The 20947-nt window shown below is 34.8% G+C and overlaps 3 protein-coding genes and 1 non-coding gene across 4 annotated transcripts; 1 reads left to right on the top strand and 3 right to left on the bottom strand.

Annotated features, from left to right (window-relative positions):
- Positions 1–2244: 2244 nt before the first annotated feature.
- LOC144553519 (O-fucosyltransferase family protein) lies at positions 2245–6471 on the top strand. Its single transcript, XM_078301712.1, has 11 exons — positions 2245–2619; positions 2963–3013; positions 3097–3187; positions 3490–3566; positions 3813–3901; positions 4270–4389; positions 4484–4600; positions 4693–4836; positions 4931–5054; positions 5174–5365; positions 5690–6471. Exons 1-11 carry the CDS (start codon positions 2293–2295, stop codon positions 6047–6049), a joined length of 1692 nt encoding a protein of 563 aa, XP_078157838.1. The 5' UTR covers positions 2245–2292; the 3' UTR covers positions 6050–6471.
- A 311-nt stretch (positions 6472–6782) lies between these two features.
- LOC144553573 (SNF1-related protein kinase regulatory subunit gamma-like PV42a) lies at positions 6783–8139 on the bottom strand. Its single transcript, XM_078301797.1, is given in 3 exon segments — positions 6783–6888; positions 6890–7225; positions 7314–8139. Coding segments are annotated over 3 exon segments (1161 nt in total). The 5' UTR covers positions 8100–8139; the 3' UTR covers positions 6783–6849.
- Positions 8140–11087: 2948 nt separating this feature from the next.
- Positions 11088–16461, bottom strand: LOC144553518 (uncharacterized). Its single transcript, XM_078301711.1, has 9 exons — positions 16290–16461; positions 16045–16160; positions 15204–15261; positions 14973–15122; positions 14419–14626; positions 13037–13082; positions 12782–12902; positions 12572–12644; positions 11088–11697 (listed from the first exon to the last, which is right to left on the bottom strand). The coding sequence occupies exons 1-9, from the start codon at positions 16360–16362 to the stop codon at positions 11469–11471; spliced, it is 1074 nt and encodes a 357-aa protein (XP_078157837.1). The 5' UTR covers positions 16363–16461; the 3' UTR covers positions 11088–11468.
- Positions 16462–19872: 3411 nt separating this feature from the next.
- On the bottom strand, positions 19873–19946 carry TRNAN-GUU (transfer RNA asparagine (anticodon GUU)). The gene has a single exon. It is a non-coding gene; the product is annotated as a tRNA-Asn (tRNA).
- Between the last annotated feature and the right edge of the window lie 1001 nt (positions 19947–20947).

The raw sequence follows: 20947 nt of genomic DNA, 5'->3' as shown, positions 1-20947 counted from the left end.
CTCCTAAACTGTACAACAGTCCCTTGGGATGCAATGACATGAGCTAATAGGACTTTTTTATTGGTGCAAAGTTGATATATTTGATAAAATCTAGTAGCTAATGAACAGTGTTGGTACCAAATATCTTTCCAGAATTTGACTGTGGAATTAATCCTACCTGGTTCAAAACTAATACTAGTGTGACCTAAAGCTTCTAGTCTACTTATTGCTAACCAAAAGAATGATTTATGTAGAGAAGGGTCAGAACAATATTTTGTGATAATCAGGTCTTTCCAAGTACTATTGTGAATGCATACGTTATTATGAAAAATAAATATAGAGACGTCAAATATACGTTAATTTGTTATACATTAAATTAAAGAAGTTGGAATTGACAAATAGAGACATATCGATACTTACATTGTTGTTAAATCAAAAATATCAATAAGATGTGAAATATTTAATTCATTTGTTAAATGAACAAACACACACTTGTGTTTTATTGTGAATGCATACGTTATTATGAAAAATAAATATAGAGACGTCAAATATGCGTTAATTTGTTATACATTAAATTAAAGAAGTTGGAATTGACAAATAGAGACATATCGATACCTACATTGTTGTTAAATCAAAAATATCAATAAGATGTGAAATATTTAATTCATTTGTTAAATGAACAAACACACACTTGTGTTTTATTGTGAATGCATACGTTATTATGAAAAATAAATATAGAGACGTCAAATATACGTTAATTTGTTATACATTAAATTAAAGAAGTTGGAATTGACAAATAGAGATATATCGATACCTACATTGTTGTTGAATCAAAAATATCAATACAAACGAATAAAAAATCGAAAAATTTAAACAGTGAGAGAAGATATTCTTATAATTCAGCTCAGATTCAGTAGTATAATGATTCAGTTTGATGGTTTCACGATCGAGTCAAATCATATCCGTTTTTTTTATTAATAGAAAAATAATATCGAAATAGAGGTAGGATTTGATGAAATTTTAAAATATAGGAAGAACGTGATGATTTATCCTGCTCGTCACGTCCAGCTAATTTTGTTTTTAATTACACAAACTTGTTAATCCTTAAAAAAAAAAACCACAGATGGGATAGTTGATTCCGTCCAAAACTCAATTTTTTGTTTTGCATCTCCAATATTTGTTTGCTGATAAATTATTTAAATGAACTGGTCCTAGACGGGATACACTATCCCGTCCAGCTTTTTTTTTTTTTTTTCTTTTTAATTAAGCGAGTTTGCGGATTAAAGATTAAATTAGCTTGACGTGATGGTTTATCCCGTCTCGCGGATGGGATAAACCATCCCGTTCTTTCTATATTTTGAGATTTCACCAAATTCTACTCCTATTTCGATATTTTTTTATTATAATAATAATTATTATTATAATTATTTCTATTAATAAAAAAATCAGCAAATCATATAGGTTATTTTTTTTTAGCAAACACTAAATTAAAAATAGTAATACAAACGAGTTAAAAGTCCCAAATTTTAATAGTTTAAAGTCACATCAAACATTATATATACCAGTGTTTTAAATAGCGTGCTATAGCGCCGCTATAGCGTTTTCCGACCAAAAAAGCTATGGCGCTATGCTCAAATAGCGCCGCTATAGCGCGCTATTCCGCGCTATAGCGCCGCTATTTGAGCATAGCGCGATTTTTTTTAATCCGTACGCTATTTCACGATAAACGCTATTTAAACCATTGATATATACAAAATGATTCAGTTTAATAATGTTATGATTTAGTTTAATAATTTTATGATTTTAATTTATTTGAATAATTTATCATGTATCAGTTTGATTCGACAGAAAGTTGGATTCAATAAGGGTTATAATCATGGGTGATTCAGAATTTTTGTCGGAGGAGAGATAAAATACGAATTAGATTTAAAGAACTAATTATATTTAAATTTATTAACTAATTAAGCACTCGATAAAAAAAAATATTTTAACTTATACTTTACAATAGTCTGACTGATAATTTTTTATTTTCTAACCTATAATTTTAATTATCAATTATAATTAAAAAAATATATTTTAATTTTAACTTTAAATTTAATTCAAATTACAAATTAAACATTCATAAAAAAAAAATTTAATAAAAGAACAAAATCGATCAAAACATTCCGATATCTACTAAAATTCAAAATCCACTAATAACAGGAAATTAAGAAAAAGGAAAAGCTAACAAGAAAAAAAAGAGAAGAGAATAGACTAAATTTTGGTTTGACAGATGTTGTTCACACTCCCACTATCAACTTGCATTGTGATGCAATGGCGGAGCTAAGGTACTCTGGTGAACGCAGCCGTGGCGCCTCAGGTTCATCGCCAGTGAAACGAGAAGATGCTTCCGCTGCCGCTGCCACTCCCTTTCTCCCCTCCTCCGTTGCCGCTTCCGATCACGACCTGGATCGGGATAAGGACCCGCACCGAGCCACCTCGCCGTTTATCCTCAGCCTACCGTCTCCTCTCCGCTCGCTTCTCTCACTGGAGGATCCGAGATCCCCTTCCGCTTCTTTCTCTTATCGGATTTTGATCGCCTTCCTCTCCTTTACCTTCTTCCTGCTTCTTCTCTCCATTCCTTCTATCTGGAAACATCTGGTAAGTATTTTTCTTGTATCTGGAAACATCTGGTAAGTATTTTTCTTGTATCTGGAAACATCTGGTAAGTATTTTTGGTTCAAATTCGTATGAAATGAACCAAACTTCAACTATCCAATTGCCTTCACGTTATAGATCTTCTTCTGGTGGATCTCACTTTCCAGGCCGGTCGATTGTGCTTTTGTGTCAATTGCTAACTCTGTACATTTGTTGGCAATTGTTTAATTATTATTAGTTGTTTTGCTGTATCAAGGCTGAGTATCTTTTTTACCTTCAATTTGAGATTAGAAAATTGTTTCATTAATGTTGCCACTGATGTCTTCATCGATTTGATCTCTTTCAGAGTGAACCTTACATATGCAAAAAGGAAGGCATTACTCTTCACTGTCCACCAGTCAGTTCCTTGTACTTATCTGCTATTTTTTCTTTGTATTGATACTTTTTACATTTTTAACTTAGACTTATATTTTTTTAAAGACAAAAGAGCCTACATCGTTATGGGAGAACCCCCATGCGGCAGCTACTTCATGGAAGCCATGTGCTGAGCGTCGTCCAAATGAAATTTCAGGCAACTTTAGCTTTTTCACTATTTTTATCATCATTACTGGTTTTGTTTTTGTATCTAATTGTTCCTGACAAAAGAGATAGTAAAGGTAAAAACAACATGGTAACCATATGAATTTTAGCTGCTATAATTTAGGAACTTCACAAGAGTTTTTCATTTGGTTTGGAATATTATCAAAATACACAATAATGCGACCATATAATTAAAGCAACCATTGCCATTTGTGATTTGTGGCCTCTATCCCTGTCCCTCTGTTGCGCACTCACACACACAACCCTCTGATACCTTATGTTTATCTTTTTCAGATGTGCCTTCGGAGAATGACACCTCAGGTTATATATTTATTCATGCCGAGGGAGGTCTGAACCAGCAGAGAATAGCTGTAAGTTCTGTTTTTGCAGTTATACTGTTAAATTTATCTTGTTTAATTCCATTTTATTGTTCCTACTTTCTCTTTTATCCTTTTCTTCTTTGGGGATCTCTTTTTTTTTTTTTTGAAAATCTTGACAGTGGCCTTCTTTGGGGATCTCAGAAGCCTTTTTTTTCCCGTCAAATTTAACCTTGGTTGTTACTACTTGCATGCTAATAGAATCGCTTTTGATGAATTGTTAAAAATTTCTCCATGTAGATATGTAATGCTGTTGCTGTCGCCAAAATAATGAATGCAACTCTTATTTTGCCCGTTCTAAAGCAGGATCAAATATGGAAAGATCAAACGTAAGTTGCTCCATTACTTTTGTTGTCAACTTCCTCTAATATTAAGTTGCTATTTTTTACTGAGTTTTTATCATTTAACTGTGCTGCACTTGACATGACAACCTTGTGCTAGTGCTTTCCACAGTTTATTCCTCCTAGGTAATGCATAGGTGTTTGACAATACTAATTCCGCAAGATAGCATAAAATACCAAAGTTAGTTTAGTACATTACTTGTAGTGAACCCGCAAACTTCCAATTAATGCACTGTACATTTGAAAACTTTTATAATGCTTTGAATTGCCTTCAGCAGCTTCCGCTTACAGTTCTATTATAAGGTCTGTTCCTGTGATATTTCCTATAATTTGCTGATGTTTCTTCTAACGTGTAGGAAGTTTGAAGACATATTTGATGTAGATCATTTCATTAACTACTTGAAGGATGATGTCCGGATAGTTCCGGACATTCCAGATTGGTTTACAGAAAAGACTGAGCTTTTCACCAGCATAAAGTTCGGTACCGAAATATTTTATGTACTCTTTTCTATTGCAGTGTCACCTAGTTTTCATATTATTGACCTTCTATTCTCATGGCTTTTTCTGCAGGCGCACAGTAAAAAACATACCCAAATATGCATCAGCTCAGTTCTACATTGATAATGTGCTTCCCAGGGTTAAAGAGAAAAAGATAATGTCCCTAAAGCCTTTTGTTGACAGACTAGGGTTTGTGAATTATCTTCGTTGCTTTTAGCTTGATTTCTGCATTGATTTATTAATTTATCTTACTTCCTAATATTGGATTCTGGTCTTCCCAGGTATGATAATGTTCCTACTGAGATAAATAGGTTAAGGTGCAGGGTCAACTATCATGCACTGAAATTTCTACCAGATATTGATGAAATGGCAGATAAACTGGCTGCTAGAATGCGAAACCGCACCGGTGGTTTGAATCCATATATGTAAGACATGTTATTTCCTATTTTCTAGACTCCTCTTCAAACATAACTGCTATTAGGCTTGACATGTTTATCTTGTCTTTGTTTGGCTGAAAAGGGCTCTTCATCTGAGATTTGAGAAGGGAATGGTGGGCCTCTCCTTCTGTGATTTTGTTGGAACCAGAGAGGAGAAAGCAATGATGGCTGCTTACAGGCAAAAGGAATGGCCTCGTCGGTACAAGGTACTGTCGTGGAATAAAACTGTGCCATTTTAAAGCTGTACAGGACATCTTACTGGTAAAAGTAAAACCAAGTACACCCCAATAATTGGACTTTCACTTGAGAAATTATCTGCATGCAGAATGGATCTCACCTCTGGCCGCTAGCTCTCCAAAAGAGAAAGGAAGGTCGCTGTCCTCTTGAGCCAGGGGAGGTTGCCGTCATATTACGGGCAATGGGGTATCCAAGAGAGACACAGATATACGTTGCTTCTGGACAGGTTTATGGAGGAAAGAACAGGATGGCTCCTCTTAGAAACATGTTCCCCAATCTGGTATACTCTCCGCACTATCATAAACTATAGTTTTCTAACACTTGTGCTATACTGATGTGAACTTTGTGACATTTAGACAAGTTCGCATTAGGTTGAATAAAGGTTTTGAATTTGAATTTTTTAGTATTATGATGGTCGGATCCCGCCTAGTCTTTTTCTTTTCTTTTTCATTTCTGTTGTGACTGCAGTCCTGTTGTGGTTAGCAGGAAATATATAGAGCATTAGGATATGGGTAATTAAAGCGTAGAATAAATTTTTATAAACATGACTTGTAACAGATTAGTGCTCACTTAAATATACATTTCTTCTGTAATCATGGTTTAGGTAACCAAGGAAGATCTAGCAAGCAAAGAGGACATGGATCATTTCAGAAAGCATGTGACAAGCCTAGCAGCACTGGACTTCTTGGTCTGCTTGAAATCTGATGTGTTTGTCATGACGCATGGCGGTAACTTTGCAAAGCTGATCATTGGGGCCCGTCGATACATGGGCCACCGCCTAAAGTCAATCAAGCCTGACAAGGGCCTGATGTCGAAATCCTTCGGTGACCCATACATGGGCTGGGCTTCTTTCGTAGAGGATGTGGCAATAACACATCAAACGAGAACAGGCTTACCAGAGGGAACATTTCCGAATTACGACCTATGGGAGAACCCCCTCACTCCCTGTATGTGTAGAGCTTAAGCTGCTGTTAGTTCTTTTTGCCTTCTGAAACTCAAATAGTTAACTTCTAGATAGATCTTTGTATGTATTTCTTGTGTGTTAGCGACGAAGCGATATGTGAACAAGTACCTTAACCTGTGCATCGATGTGTGTGTCGGTGTGTTCTGGACGGGGGGTGGGGTTACGACCATGTTTTGTTGATTAAATCAGCGAGGAGTAAGGAGGGTGGCTTGGGACTTGGAATTTTATACCAACTTCTTTCAACTATTTATGAAATTTTGCGAGCTGACTAGTCACTAGTTATGCACACTATCCGTAAAAGACAGTATTATCTGATTGAAGCTTTTAGATGAATAGAATTGCTGACTGCGACTCGAAGCAGGGTCAAATTCAAGTTGTTCCGGAATGATATAGACATTTTATTGATATTTTTAGGCGGCAAGTAATTGCGTACCAATCAATTTCGTTAAATAAAGAAATAAATCTACAGAATTTTCGTATTTACAGAAGTAATTATAATGATACTCGGGGATCTATTTATTATCATTAGCTCATGATTCATATCCCTATTTATAAACCTCTCCAGCTGCTGTATCCTCTTATCAGATAAAACAGTCGCTTGCTTGCCATTTTATTTGTAGTACCCGGAATTCTGTTTTCTTTTTGTTAAGATGACAATAAAGCAGAATAAAAAGAATGCAACAAGAACAGAAAGATATATACAACAAAAGAGGTTAGACAAATGTTTCTGAAAGCCAACTCCAAACGACACAAAACGGCTAAACTAAATACGGTACAGATTAAGAAAAACTTGATGACATCTAGTGTGATACAATGTCTTGCATGTCTCTATCCCAACTTCAAAGCTGACTCTCTTACAGCATGCAAAATGTCGGTCAGCGATACAAGCCCGAGCAACAAAGATTGCTCGTTGACCACCCACACTCTGTGCACATGGTTTTCTACCACCTTCTCTATCACTTCCTCAAGGCTGTTCTCCGGGAAACATGTGATCAACTTGGGGCTCCTTGGAACATCAGTGATAGCAGTACCTCCTTCTGGTAGCGCATCTTTCAGTGCTACCACCTTCTCTTTGAACTCGGTAACCGTTGAATCTAGCCATTTTCTTAATTGGGTCATCGGATAATCGCGCAAATCTGTGATCGAGAATGTTTCAACAACTCGCTTGCCTCTTCCCTGAAATTTATAGAACCTTGAGTCAGAAAGAAAATTAATTAAACTAATTAAGTAGGAATTTAAATAAATTAACAAAATATTGTATTACATCTTGAAGTGATTCTTTTCCGTCGTCATCAACTACAGGCACGGCGGTGAGAGAAACAGCCCTCATAGTCTTGATAGCTTCAATAACTTTTGTATTCTTAGTAATTGCAAAGATATTTTCATTTATAGCTCCCAATGCTTGAATGCTTGATGATAAGATGTCCTTGAGCTCATTAGATGAGTCCTGTTCCTGTAAGAACCTTATCACATCCATCTGTGAGAGCATTTTGTAACCAGGCGAAGACTCCACAAGCTCGACTGCTGGAAGAGAATTGTTGGTCTGGCTTTCGATCGGAACCAGTGCACGGTGAACTCCTTTGCTAAAGGTTTCCATGCAATCCAATATCGTCGTGTTTGGATTCAAAGTCCAAAGACTAAGCCCCTCCAAAGAGTGACCAATCACTGACGAAACAGGTACTGCCATGCTCTCATCCAATTCCTTCGACACTTCCGCAATATTCACTAAAATATCAAGCATTGTTACCATGCCAATGTAGTGCTTTCTAACCACCCCTGTTGCCGGGTCGGATTCAAGGATCATGGACCCACCTGCACCGATCCACTGGCCAGGTGGTGCCGCCACTGCCATGGCCGATACATGGTTTGCCTGGAGAGCATTCGCTGTATCAGATACAGTGGCTGTGTATGGAACCTCCACAAGACGCTGCTTGTAACGGGTCAGAGAGCTGACCCGGTGCTCTCTTAGCCAACCGCACGGGCCTGGCCGTTGCTTTTTGGAATTGTTTGGAGTAGCTGCTGCTGCTGCTGCTTCAACCGATTTCTCCATGGTTACTTGGTTAGTGTGTGTGTGTGTGTGTTTGAGAGAGATGGATAAGATCATATAATAAAAAGATCATGCCATAAAAGCAAAGTGCGTATCCTCTGAGATATCTCAACTTTTGCGTGATGCCTATTCGGGGGTGGTGTAGGGGATAAGTATTATGTGTGCTTTGAGATTCGTGTAGAACGTATTTAAACGGTTGGGATTTTCCATAAAGTCACGCAAAGTTTGAGATATCTCAGAGGATATGAATTCATAAAACAGGGGTCGGCATCCATATCCTCCCAGGTACCTGACTCAAACAAATTACAAGTGGACGGTTTAGATTAATCCTAATCTGGTTCAAAGTCAAATCTGACGCCGGTAGAAATTATAGGGGGTTGTTTTGGGATTCGTGCCAAGTTAAAAAATTAATTTTAACCGTTCGTTTGTAATTTGCTTCAGTCAGGTACCTGGGGTGATCCAATTCGGACGGGTGATGGTTTTTGACTACGTGTTGCGGCAAGAGGATTAATGGCAGATTTAATTAAAGAGGAACTGTACGGTGTCGCCACGCGGAGCAATGCTATGGTTTCCTTGGACTCTGTGAAGAAGATGTTTTTTCTTTCTTTTTTACGAGTACAAGACGAAATGAAATCTGCTGAAATCCTTGGGGATTTCAGGAACTCTGAAATTTCAAATCCAATCATTTAAGTTTTTTTGTACACGAATCTCAAAGTAGACAGAATCTTATGCACAAATCACGAAATATATAGATGGCCGTATTGGAATTTCAGGATCATGAAATCCCCATGAATTCCAGCAGATTTGTTTCCGTACAAGACACGATACACTCAAGGGAGAATATTTTATTAATAGAAATTATTTAAAATAATATAGATAAATATACAGATAAATCCCGAATCTTCCGATTTCTAAGTGGTTTCAGTAGAAAACCATTTGCTCCAAAACAAGTGCCTCCACTGATCCACCGTTTTTTTATAAAAATCAAATTATTTGTTAAAATATTTAAATTTAATTATATTTAAAAAAAAAAAAATCCTTTCACCACATTACGAATAAGTATCCTCTCCAATATGCATAAAAGATTTCCTTCGCTTTACGGTTTGAGATTTATTCTCAAGCGCTTTGAGATTCGGACTAGCACAGGGCAGTATTATTGGACTTTGAGATTCGTACAAAGTTAACAAGAACGGTCTGGATCAACTAATTCTAAAAGTAGTAGGGTTAAAATGCATCATTGGTTTTGTGCCCCAACCATACTTCACCTCTCTATCTTCGTTTACAAAGTTCAAACAATCGATCTAAACCGCTCGACATGATATACATATTAAAATGTGCTTAGAGATCAAATTTTATATTTTTTGAAATTTTTTTACTATTTTTTTTAAAGGTACAAAATCACTGTTTTTGGATGGTCCAAATGCAGTGATTTTATACCTATCTAAAAATAAATAAATAAATTCCAAAAAATATAAAATTTGGTCTCTAAGCACATTTTAATATAGAGATCATGTTGAGCCGCTCGGATCGATTGTTTGAACTTTGAGAATTGAGATAAATAGATGGGACATATAGTTGGGGCACAAAACCAATGGTGCATTTAAATGATTATCTTTTACTGTACCAGATAGGATGTGAATTCGAAGATTACAGCACTCTTTCTGTTTTGAAAATAATCTTAGTTATTGTTTCAAAAAATAATTCAGCAATTTTTCTGTACTGTTTCAGAAAAAAAGAAAAACAATTTGAATTTGAAAATTATAATTTAGATCGGAGTTTTTTTTTAGAATCTATCTGTGTTATAAAAAATCTGAGCCACTCTTTCTTTCTATTCTTATATTATTTAATATATTTTTATTAAAAAAAATTCTCCACTCAAATAGTTAATAATATTAAAAAAAATCTGAACTCACTACTTGAGTGAGGAGCTCATATGACGCTTGTTATGCCGAAAATTTTATTAATAGAAAATAAATAAATAAATGTCGATAATGAAAAAGGAAATGACGTAAATTTGACATGTAGGAATAATCACAGCCAGGTTAGCAAAATCTAATTATTCTCTAACTAAACCGTGGAAAAAAAATTATGGACTTTATAGTCCATCACGGTCAGAAAATACTTGGACTTCATAGTCCATCACAGCCAGAGAATTGTGGTAATTGTCAAACTTTTACATTTTGAGACACTACTAGAGTGCTGCATACTAGTAGTGTCCTCACAAGGGTAGGATTTCAAATGTCTCACGTCTCTTTTGTAGTGTAAAACAAGGCTGGAATTTAAATGCCTCATATCTGTTATATCTTATTCAGTCATTATATGTTCCACATTCTTATTTTCATCTTCAAGTTTATATAGTCAATTCAAACTGCTCAACAATTCAACATGATTTTCGCATTAAAATGTAACTGAAAACCAAATTTAATATATTTTTTAATAAGTACAAAATCATTGTTTTCGAATGGTCCGGAATCTTCAAAAACTAATTATCTTGTACCTATCTAAAAAAATAGTAAATATTTTTCTAAAAAACTATAAATTTTAGTATTCTAATATACAGATCATGTTAACTGATTTGAATCAACATCATGTTAACTGATTTGAATCAACAGTTTGAACTTTAAAAACATAGATAAAAACATGAGACAAATAAAACATAAAAGACATGAGACATTTGAACCATACTCGTCAAACAGATACAACATGGTTCTGTATTAAGGTGTACTTGAAAACCAAATTTAATATATTTTTTAATAGATACAAAATCATTATTTTTGAATAGTCCAAAATCTTCAAAAACTAATGATCTTGTACCTATCTAAAAAAAATATAAAATTCGGTATTCTAATATACAAATCATGTTAATTGATTTGAATCAACAGTTTGAAATTGAAAACGGAGATAAAAACATAAGACACAAATAAGACATGAAAGACATGAGGCTTTTGAACCATACTCCTCAAACAAATACAAGTGTGACAACTTTTGAAGCTTCTTTTTCTACTTTCCGCTGTATTGGGTACTCAAAAAAGTATAATAGATCAACGAATAGTTGATCTCCCATATGCCATACGCCCATCCCACTATGTCAAGGAACTTTACAATGAAACCTAATAGAAATTTGAGATCGAAAAGTTTTGCCACTGAATCTTTTCAAAGTAGCCATATCACTGATTTCTGTAAAAGTATGAACCCTATAATAGGTATAGAATCCAAATCTAATATTTAGGGGATTGAAGTAATAGTTTCAAAAACCCCTAAACAAGCTACTCATGCTATAGTTAGTTTAGTAATCCCACCAAGGGGATGCCGCAACAATGGAAATTTACATGATAAAAGTGACCATGTGCGCGTATATGCAAGAGAGAAAACTTAAGAAACTTCTCGAACTTTGGAGCTTGGGTCCATGGAGAGGCCCGCGACTCCACCAACTGGGGACTCCAGTTTTTTATTGAAATGGTCCCGCAGGAACTCAACTGCCATAAAAGTGAAAGCCGAAGCTGGTATGTACCATATAATTCTCGGTACGCTACCTCTGAACAAGCCATGCATTCCCTCATCTGCCCAAATTTTCGTAAAAGCATCAAGCCACCCTTTGTACCTGATAAAATCAGTAAATGTTAGAGAATGTAGAATTTCAGTGCACAAAAAAAAAAATCCATACACCAAATACTCTTTCTTTCTTGCCAAAAACAACCAACAGTTCACATGTTTATTAAATCCAAATTGCTTTGCATGTTAACACCACCTATTGGTTTTGCTAGTGAAAGAGGTGTCTTACTAGCTGTTGAAAAGATATGCCCTTAACCTTAGGCTGTGCTCTAGAGAGGGGTAGAAACCCCTTCATTAAAGGGAAGGAAGGGGAGCGAAAGAGAAGAGGAGAGGAATGCGGACTGCCCATGCCGTTCATTCGCTCCAGAAGAACAAAATCGGAGAGGGAAAGGAGGGGAGACGCTACTGTAGCGAGGGTAACGCTCTATACAAATCTTTCAAATTTGTACCTCCCAAATCGGGGTATAAAAATTTCTGTAGTGAGGGAAACCACAGCTGCCTCCTTCCTTCCTCTTCCTTCCCGTTCCTCTCCGTGTGGATTTTGTGGAGCACAGCCTTAGTGAGCTTCATTTTTTTTTCTCTTTCAGCCATAATAGATAAGCATGCAAGCCAACTTCTATATCAATTCCAACTTTGCATGAAATGGTTGTGAAGGAACTTTAGTTTGAAATTACCATAAGAAATTGATTTAGTTTGAAACAAAAATTATGCACGTCTCATTTGCAAGTGTTGTGACATATAATAGTGCAATTTGCAAATGACTCTCAAAATAACAAATGCAGCATATTATCAATTGAGCACAACTCCAGATTTGAATTGCAAAAGAAAAGAGTATCAACAAATATTTTGGTCGCACCTTCACAAAACTAACAAGGAGCATGCAAATACATAAGATTACTAATATTATTAGTTTAACAAAATACCTAATGGTGGATCCCTGTACTTGCAATCTCGTCTTTATCACATCCAAAGGTGTGGTAAGATATGCACTTAAACCTGAAAAACAATCACAGCCATCATATGAAATAAAAGAAAAAACATGAAATTCCACATGCAAAGGAAAATATTATGTAGTTCCCATCATGCAGACAGCATTTTAAAATGAAACAAGAGAAAAGAAAAAAGTATATTACCCCCAGCTAATCCTCCTAAAACAAGCCCCTCAAATGTGCTACTAACACGAAAATCACTATTCCTAAAATATCTTTTCCTCCCATTCTCGGTCAGATCTTTCAATGCTTCATAAAATGTAACCTGAAATAGGAACAAATCATTACATCAGAACAAGATAAGTTCTCCAAAGTAGAGGTAACCCACCAAATTGGTATTGTACTAGTAACATGAGGCAAACAAATCCAAAAGCATAACACTGTCGCAAGGAAACTAACCATGAGGCCAGCAAAAGGCACATCCCTTGCTAATGTAGACCAAAAACTGCACAAGCATGAAAACCATCTCCAATTCAGTTTAGAATTCTTTGTTTCACACTTACAAAATCTTTGAAAGAAATGGACATCAGAAGAAGAAAAAAAGATCTCCTTGAACAGAACAAAAGAAAGCTGGTGAAATGCACTAAATTTCAATCAGTCACGGGGCTTGTATAGATAATAAGAACAGTTGAAATTTGTTTAATTCATGTTCAATTGCACTTCCATAAATTGGTTGTTGATAAACTTGGGCAAACTTTCATTTGTGCTGCCGTAATATCTCAAAACATCATTGCATTCTGCAAATCAAGAAATACAATGGATAGACCCACCAAATCACAAAAACATCTCATATGCCCCTGTAGAACTAGAATATGTGTACCATTTCTTGACCACCAAATTCTGTTATTTTAACGAATATCAAAATTATTGTACATACGTCATACAGATTGATACTGGTTTTAACATTCCACATAATTGTTGGGGCTTATTTAGACAATAATGGCAATTCAAATCAAGTCAAAAAATGTCCAAAAACGGAAACAAAATTGTAGATATGTTTTTCACCTTATTGATTGGTCAGGTATCAAATTCATGCAATTTGAGTGTCACTTTATATCTTTTTTTATTGATGGTTGAGTGTTACTTTATATTTCATCCAATACAATTACATACGGACTGTTGTAATTTTTCGAATCATTTGATCAATGGCAAAAGTTGTATAAAGTTCTATCATTTCGAATTATGTTATAATATACATATGGAATGACACATTCCAACAACCAAGCCTTTAGTCCCAAGCAAGTTGGAGTAGGCTAGAAATGAAACTCAACTGGAGTCACAAAGCAAAGGTAGATAGAAATAAAATAATAATAAAAATAACAACAATAGTAATAATACTAATAATAATAATGGTACCAATAATAATAGCGATAATGGTGATAATAATGGAACACATTCCAAATGGAGAAAAAAAACTTAAATATAACTTACAGCAATTGTCAAGATTGACAAGTTAATCAAATGTCAATTATCTCCCGACAAAATCAATCAAATATTGATGGAATAGTGCCAGGAGGGGCATCTGTGATACTTTAATGGCTTTGCAGGATCACCCACCATATCTCAGGAATATGATATTTTGCAGGGTGACAAATGAGGCCTTAAATTTTACAAAACAATAGAAATGAACATTTCCAAATGGCTCTCTTAATTTAATATAAACAAAAAAAATGTTTCTGAACTTCAGATTTGCACTTTTTTACTTTTGCATTCTTATAACATCATTTGTACTTGAACTTTTAGAATTGACCATTTTCGAATAAATTTATGCACTGACTTACCCAGCATACAAGCCCCTGAGACCATATTCCTTTAAAATTGAACGGCCAGCTTGGAACATTCCAGAATAGTATCCACGCTGCGGCCCACAATTAGTCATTGCATTTTGCATATTTGTAGCAGAAATCCAGGAACCTCTTGTACCTTGCACTTGCATGCGTTGCTTGATCACTTCACATGGCACATACACAAAGGACCCCAAAGTATCTCCTACAAAGAAAAAAAAATAAGAATATTTCATCATATCAAATGTATAGATGTGCTTTAAATTTTAGTTTTAGCAAGAATATATTCAATAATGGTCAATTCTTAAATTAACATCTGACGTTGATCAAGACAAATTATTATAAAAAGTCAGATGAAAATAATTTGGTGTCAATGAAATTAAGGTAATCCATTTTGCGTAATCAATAAAGCAAAAAGGTCACTAATTTAAGCAACCATAGCAAAGTGAAGTTTAAAAGTAACATTGACACGCCAAATAATACATTAAGGTTTAATATAAGATATTAAAGGTCAGGATTCTTATAGTATAGTAAAAGTATGAAGTACAAACCAATAGCACCAGCAATGAAGTGAGACCAATGGCTGCTTAAGTTGGGATTGACTTCTTCTAACCATGTTTTAGTTGATTCTATCACACCAAAATATGTTGCGCCGGTTGCAAGTGAGCCTGTAACACCTGGTGCAATTCCTCTATAAAATCCTAGAGCAACAAAAGATAAGCAAGTATTGAACTCATTGTTTTTCACATTACAAAAATAAAATGAATAATTGCATGCCTAACCTCTCAAACCATCGGATGCCCAAACTGTTCTTACCATCTGAAGTATGGTCTTCTGACCCTGTTCAACCAAATAAATTTAGGTGAGAAAAATTGCACCTTGAAATTCATCTCATGAGAATCCTAGAAAAAAAATTGCTTTCTTATCCTTAAGAGAGATGAAACTTTCTTAACCAATACAAAGGTTCAGGGTTCACAGTTTAGGAAACACCACTTTACCATTTAATTATTAAGCTCCTGACAAGCAGCTGAAATCTCCATTAGTGGCAAAAAATGAGCATTGTACCATATGAACAGAACAGTCTTGAAAAGGTAAAGCAGGTTAGCAGAAACTGTTTGTAAAGGTACCAAAATTGCCTCTAAACTAGGTGAAACTTTCAGATTGTAACCCATAACTCTTTCATATTTGCAAAATTTGAACTAAACTCATCACAGATTGAACTAGTTCAGGTAAAAGAACCTACAACTCTTTAATCTGATGAGGATATTCTTCACAATTGATCTTTTTCTTTGGGAGATATTAAATTGCAACGTGGCTGAAAAATATTATTACGTAAGATTGTTTGAAATGGCCTACTATTTATCTCTGAAATGGCACAAAAGAGTCAGAAATTTAACTGAAATATTCCAAAAAGAATATCAGGAAAAATGAAATGAAACCTTTGGCAAGAAAAGGTATTCAGAAGCCAACAAAAGATTCCCTTAGACATTTGGTAAACATACAGATAGCCCTTAAGACTAGGTGACTCAGGTGTACTGTGTACATCAGAGAGGCAGACATTTCACCCTTTACCCGGCAACTAAACTAGGTTTCCATAAAACAAAAACAAAAATCAGTACAAACCTGAGTTCCAGTAATGATAGCTTGGCTTTGCATTCTTGTTTTGAGAGTATCAATCGGGTGCAACATGCCTTCTCCGAATGCCCCTGCAATCGCTCCCCAAACAAACTCCCTCCAAACTAAACAAGAGAAATTGTAAATAAATAACAATAGCAACAAAAGGGTTTACATTTCCCCTTTTAAAAGAGTGGGAAAATTACGAAAGATATCTTAAGAGAGATTGTGAGGGAAGAGAGCCGGGGACTTGCCAAAGAAGTTCTCCAATGGTAGAGGTCCAAATCCTCCATTTCGATTTTCGTCTGCTCTGGAAGAAGACCTCATGGATGGAACTCACACGACGTTGATTGTAGATTCTACGAGTGTTCTCCGAGCTAGGGTTTTGGTTTCAAAGAAAAACTATGTGACTGAAGAAGAAGTGTCTTTCACACTTAAGACCCTATTTTTTTATAAAACACACACTTAGACCCTATTCTAACATGCATTTTAACTCGGACAATTTAACTGATGCAGATAGGTACAAATAAAGCCTGACATTCTGTGCTTCTTGATTGCTTTACAAATAAAACACACACTAAGAAACTATGTGACTGAAGAAGAAGTGTCTTTAACAGTATCTTTTATGTTTGACCAGGTTTTATAATAGTGTTGATTAAGACCCATCCAAAATCAAATTTGCTGGATAAAGAGGCAAAGTAAGAATAAATGACTTGTAGATTCAATGCTTTTACAGAATTGACATTGAACTTCTTCTTTCCACTCTCTCTTTCTCAAGTTGTTTTTAGTGAGGATTCTGTTTTTGATCATGAGCCACATAAAAATTTTGATTTTATGTGGGAGAGGCAGTTGCCACCACAGCATAGTTTGTGCAATTTTCACCCCCCAAAAATTTAAAAATTTATAGAGAGATTTAACAGAAAACATCCCAGAAGTTTCTCATTTCCATCATAAGTGATCAGAATCATGGGTGAGAATTTCATTTTCTAACATGGTTGTGCTGACTATTAATTTTCCTTTTTTTTTCCTGAAAACTTGGAAGAGGCTCCCAAGACTGCATTAATGTAAATTGCGTTACATATCAGTAACAGTGGTATATACATTAAACCTCTTAGCTAGCTATCAATTTATACCCCTCAAACGTTCTTTCTAATCCAATTGACTTCCTATTATTAATTAATTTCCTTTTTACCAAGGTCTGACAAGGAATTGTGAAATTTTCACAATGAACCCTATTGTTTTTTTTTTTTTCAAAACAAAACCCTATTGTTTCTAAAAGGAAGCGTCTAATTGTCCACAGCCTTTTGTTCACCATTTGTCCACAGCTTTGACTTGCGCGAATACTGTAAAATTACTTCTACATGCTGTATAATTATACAATATATCACATAAAATATATTAGTTAGTCACAAAACATCCAGCAACTATTTGAAGTGGTCCCATGATAGTTAGAAAAAAAATTGCAACTTGCACAACAGGACAAAATAAATGTACTTTCAAACTGTACTTTCGGAAATTATAGTTATATGAAGTTATTGGCAGTTAGAGTTAATTATTAGATTCCGCACTGGGTTGAATCTTGTATACTGTAAAATTGAATCTTGTATACAGTAAAATTTTCAATTGAATCTTGTATACTGTAAAATTGAATCTTCTACACAGTAAAATTTACAATTTTATCTTGTATACTGTAAAATTGAATCTTGTATACAGTAGAATTTTCAATTAAATCTTGTATACTGTAAAAATTAAATCTTGTATACAATAGAATTTTTAATTATATCTTGTATATTATAAAATATATACTGTAAAATTGAATCTTGTATACTGTAAAATTTTTAAATAATACTGTAAATTTTCAATTGAATCTTGTATACTGTAAAATTTTCACATAATACTGTAAATTTTCAATTGAATCTTGCATACTGTAAAATTTCTAAAACTAAACTATAAAATAATACCATCTATACTGTAAGATAAAATGTAACAAATGCTACATTTCAGTTTAAACTACAACCTACAAAGAATCATGTATACTGAAAAATTGCAAAATATAAACCATAAAATAATACCATGTATACTCTAAAATTGCTAAATCTATACATCCATCTATCATCACACAAAAAATCTGTTCACCACAAAACAACATATGTTCACCACAAACAACATATGTTCAACACAAGATAAAAATATTCACTGCAACATTCAGAATAGCATAATAGCAACAAAAAAACTATGGACAAATAACTTTTACATTAAAAAGCTCTTGTGTTCATTGTTCGGATGAGTAAGAAGCCTATCTATCATCTCTTTCCTTCAGATTTTCACAAGATGAATATTGTAAAATTACAAGATGAATACTGTAAAATTACAAGATAAATACTGTAAAATTAACAAATCATCTATTTTTTCCAAATTTCCATAAGATGAATACTGTAAAATTAATAAGGCAATATTGTAAAATTAACAGATCAATACTCCATATCGCATCTCTATCATCTATTTCCTCCAGATTTTCACAAGATGAATACTATAAAATTAACGGGGCAATACAGTAAAATTAACATATCAATACTCCATATCGCCTATCTATCATCTCTTTCCTCCAGATTTTATTTGAAATGCTAGATATGTTACTGCATACAACGAAAACAACAAATTATACATAAATAACTTACTAGATTTGAATTTTGTCGTGCTCTTCAACAAAAACAACTTCTATTCAATCGCGCTCCACGATTGAAGGTTCCACTGCGATCATGTATAAAAAATGAGTTCGAGTCAGCAATCTCAATTAAAATCGACATTGCAAAGGAAAAATGAATCAGAGAAGGTAAATACAAAAAAACAACAATTACGATTTCGTTGCCGTCGCAACCAATCCAGATTATTCTTCCGATCCGATCCGATCATCTCTTTCTTATTCACTCTCGTTGCCATCGCGGCCGTCAATAGAGAGGTGAGAGAGAGGAGAGATGAGAGGCGAGAGGTGAAAGTAAAATCAACAGAGAAGGTAAATTGGCTATTAGTACGATTGGGTTGATTAGATGGATAACTATATGCTCTAGCTAGTAGCTTCCTCTACTCACCGTGTAGAACATCTTATATCCTTCTCTTCCCCGCAGAAACAGAAAGAAAGCAAGGCGTTAGTGACTCAGCGAAAAGATAGGAAATGGCAAGAATGATGAATAATTGATGTTGAAGATGTTGAGATCAATCTCCGATCAATCTCCGTTTAGAAGATCAATCTCCGATCAATCTCTCTCTCTCTCGATCAATCTGACAAGTATTGCTATCTCTCTCGAGATCAATCTCCGATCTGATTCAAAGAGAAGAAAAGATGAGACGATTAGTTTTGAGAATTCTAATTTGAGGGATCGGGTGTTTAAATAGCAAGACGAAGTTGTTAGAAGAGGGTGGGGACCGACAGTTAGAACGGGAGTTGGATAAAGTTGTGAACAGATGGTGGACAAAACCCAGTGGACAGAAATATTTTATCATTTAAAAAAGAAAACGGAAGTAGAGGACACAGCTTCAGTGAGCTTGTTCGGTCAGATTTGAATCGGGTCGGGTGGCCTCTTATTTGCCTTTTGTTTTCTATCGGGCCTTTGTTAGTTAATATTGGGGTCATTCTTGCAAAATTTGAGATTGAATCCGGACTTCAGACTCAAAATTTGAGTTACTCTAGGGAATTCGGACCCGTATGGCCGGGAGTATAGTCGGATTTTATATTACCGGTCGATTTGGATGGTGATTAAAATCTGACCCGTTGGTACATAATCTCTAGAAGGGTCAAATCAAGAGAGAAAACAAAGAAATTTATTAAAAAAGAAAAAACGCTAGAAGGAGGGCTTGAACCTCCGACCTTGTGGTTAACAGCCACACGCTCTAACCAACTGAGCTATTCCAGCTTTGTGATAAATATGAATAAATATATAACTTAACAAATTATGGACTGACAATAAAACAATCCAGCTCTTCCAAGGAGAAAAGGAATGCACATAATGACATAAACTGCAACTCTTGCCTCGCAATATTTGTCGGCCGAAAATATTACAAAATAATAAAATTAAACAAGAAAATGGGCAACTTATCCTTTCCTCCAAGGAAATTTGAAGGAATGTAATTTAAAACAACAAAATGCTAAAAATGCTTCTTGTGGAATACAAATCTAGTTGCAGTTTTCGCACTCATGCCATGGCATAGCCTCTCTAGTTGTCTCCCCAAATTAAGAACCGGGACCACAATAGAAGACCCCTAAAATCAAAACACATTTATGCGAATTCAAAAATTAATTTAACTAACACGTTGAAAATAACGTGTCATTTTCTTCGTGCAGCGAACAAATTGTAAAATCAAAACAGTGTCGCATATAATTCGTGCACTGCACGAAGCCAAAACTGCTCTTTAAAATCTTCACCCCAAAAAGCTGGGGCTCAAAAATCTTAAATAAGTGAATGGATAAAATAATTATTCTAAAATAAAAGAAGCATACTACTAATTAATTTTGTTTTTATGTAAAAACAAAAAATGGTTAATTGCTGCTCATCTATTCTCTCCCCATCATGTCTGGTCGCTAAACCAGAGAAAACTCTGATCAAATTAGGCCTTGCAAATTGTGTTCTCACCTAAATAAAATTCAAATTGAATTAAAAGAGGGGTGAGTTTTGTAATTGTACATTTATTAACAGTTATTAATCAGAGACCGGAAGCAGAGGAAGAGGTAAACCATCTCACAGGAGTTTTAATTTTGAGATTATATCCACGCCGTTCTTTATAAAATGAAGGGCTTGGATTGCACTTGTCAGCGCTGATCTCTTGTCCCCTTCTTGGAATACGCTGGTGAGGTACTTGTACATTTCTATTACGCCCTGTAGTATTTTTGACCACACTATATTAGCAAATTCTCTGG

Source organism: Carex rostrata, chromosome 4 (genome assembly GCF_964058835.1).
Source record: "Carex rostrata chromosome 4, lpCarRost1.2, whole genome shotgun sequence".
Classification (NCBI taxonomy): domain Eukaryota; kingdom Viridiplantae; phylum Streptophyta; class Magnoliopsida; order Poales; family Cyperaceae; genus Carex; species Carex rostrata.
Note: the sequence above shows the minus strand (reverse complement) of the source record. Positions and strands in the feature narration are given on the sequence as shown.

Coding starts and splice junctions, on each gene's coding strand:
- LOC144553519 (XM_078301712.1), top strand. CDS start 2,293: ATGGCGGAGCTAAGGTACTCTGGTGAACGCAGCCGTGGCGCCTCAGGT. Junction 3,902..4,269: donor CAAATATGGAAAGATCAAAC/GTAAGTTGCTCC, acceptor TCTAACGTGTAG/GAAGTTTGAAGACATATTTG. Junction 5,055..5,173: donor AATGGCCTCGTCGGTACAAG/GTACTGTCGTGG, acceptor ATCTGCATGCAG/AATGGATCTCACCTCTGGCC.
- LOC144553518 (XM_078301711.1), bottom strand. CDS start 16,362: ATGAGGTCTTCTTCCAGAGCAGACGAAAATCGAAATGGAGGATTTGGA. Junction 16,161..16,289: donor ACCATTGGAGAACTTCTTTG/GCAAGTCCCCGG, acceptor TCTCTTGTTTAG/TTTGGAGGGAGTTTGTTTGG. Junction 15,123..15,203: donor GGCATCCGATGGTTTGAGAG/GTTAGGCATGCA, acceptor TTGTTGCTCTAG/GATTTTATAGAGGAATTGCA.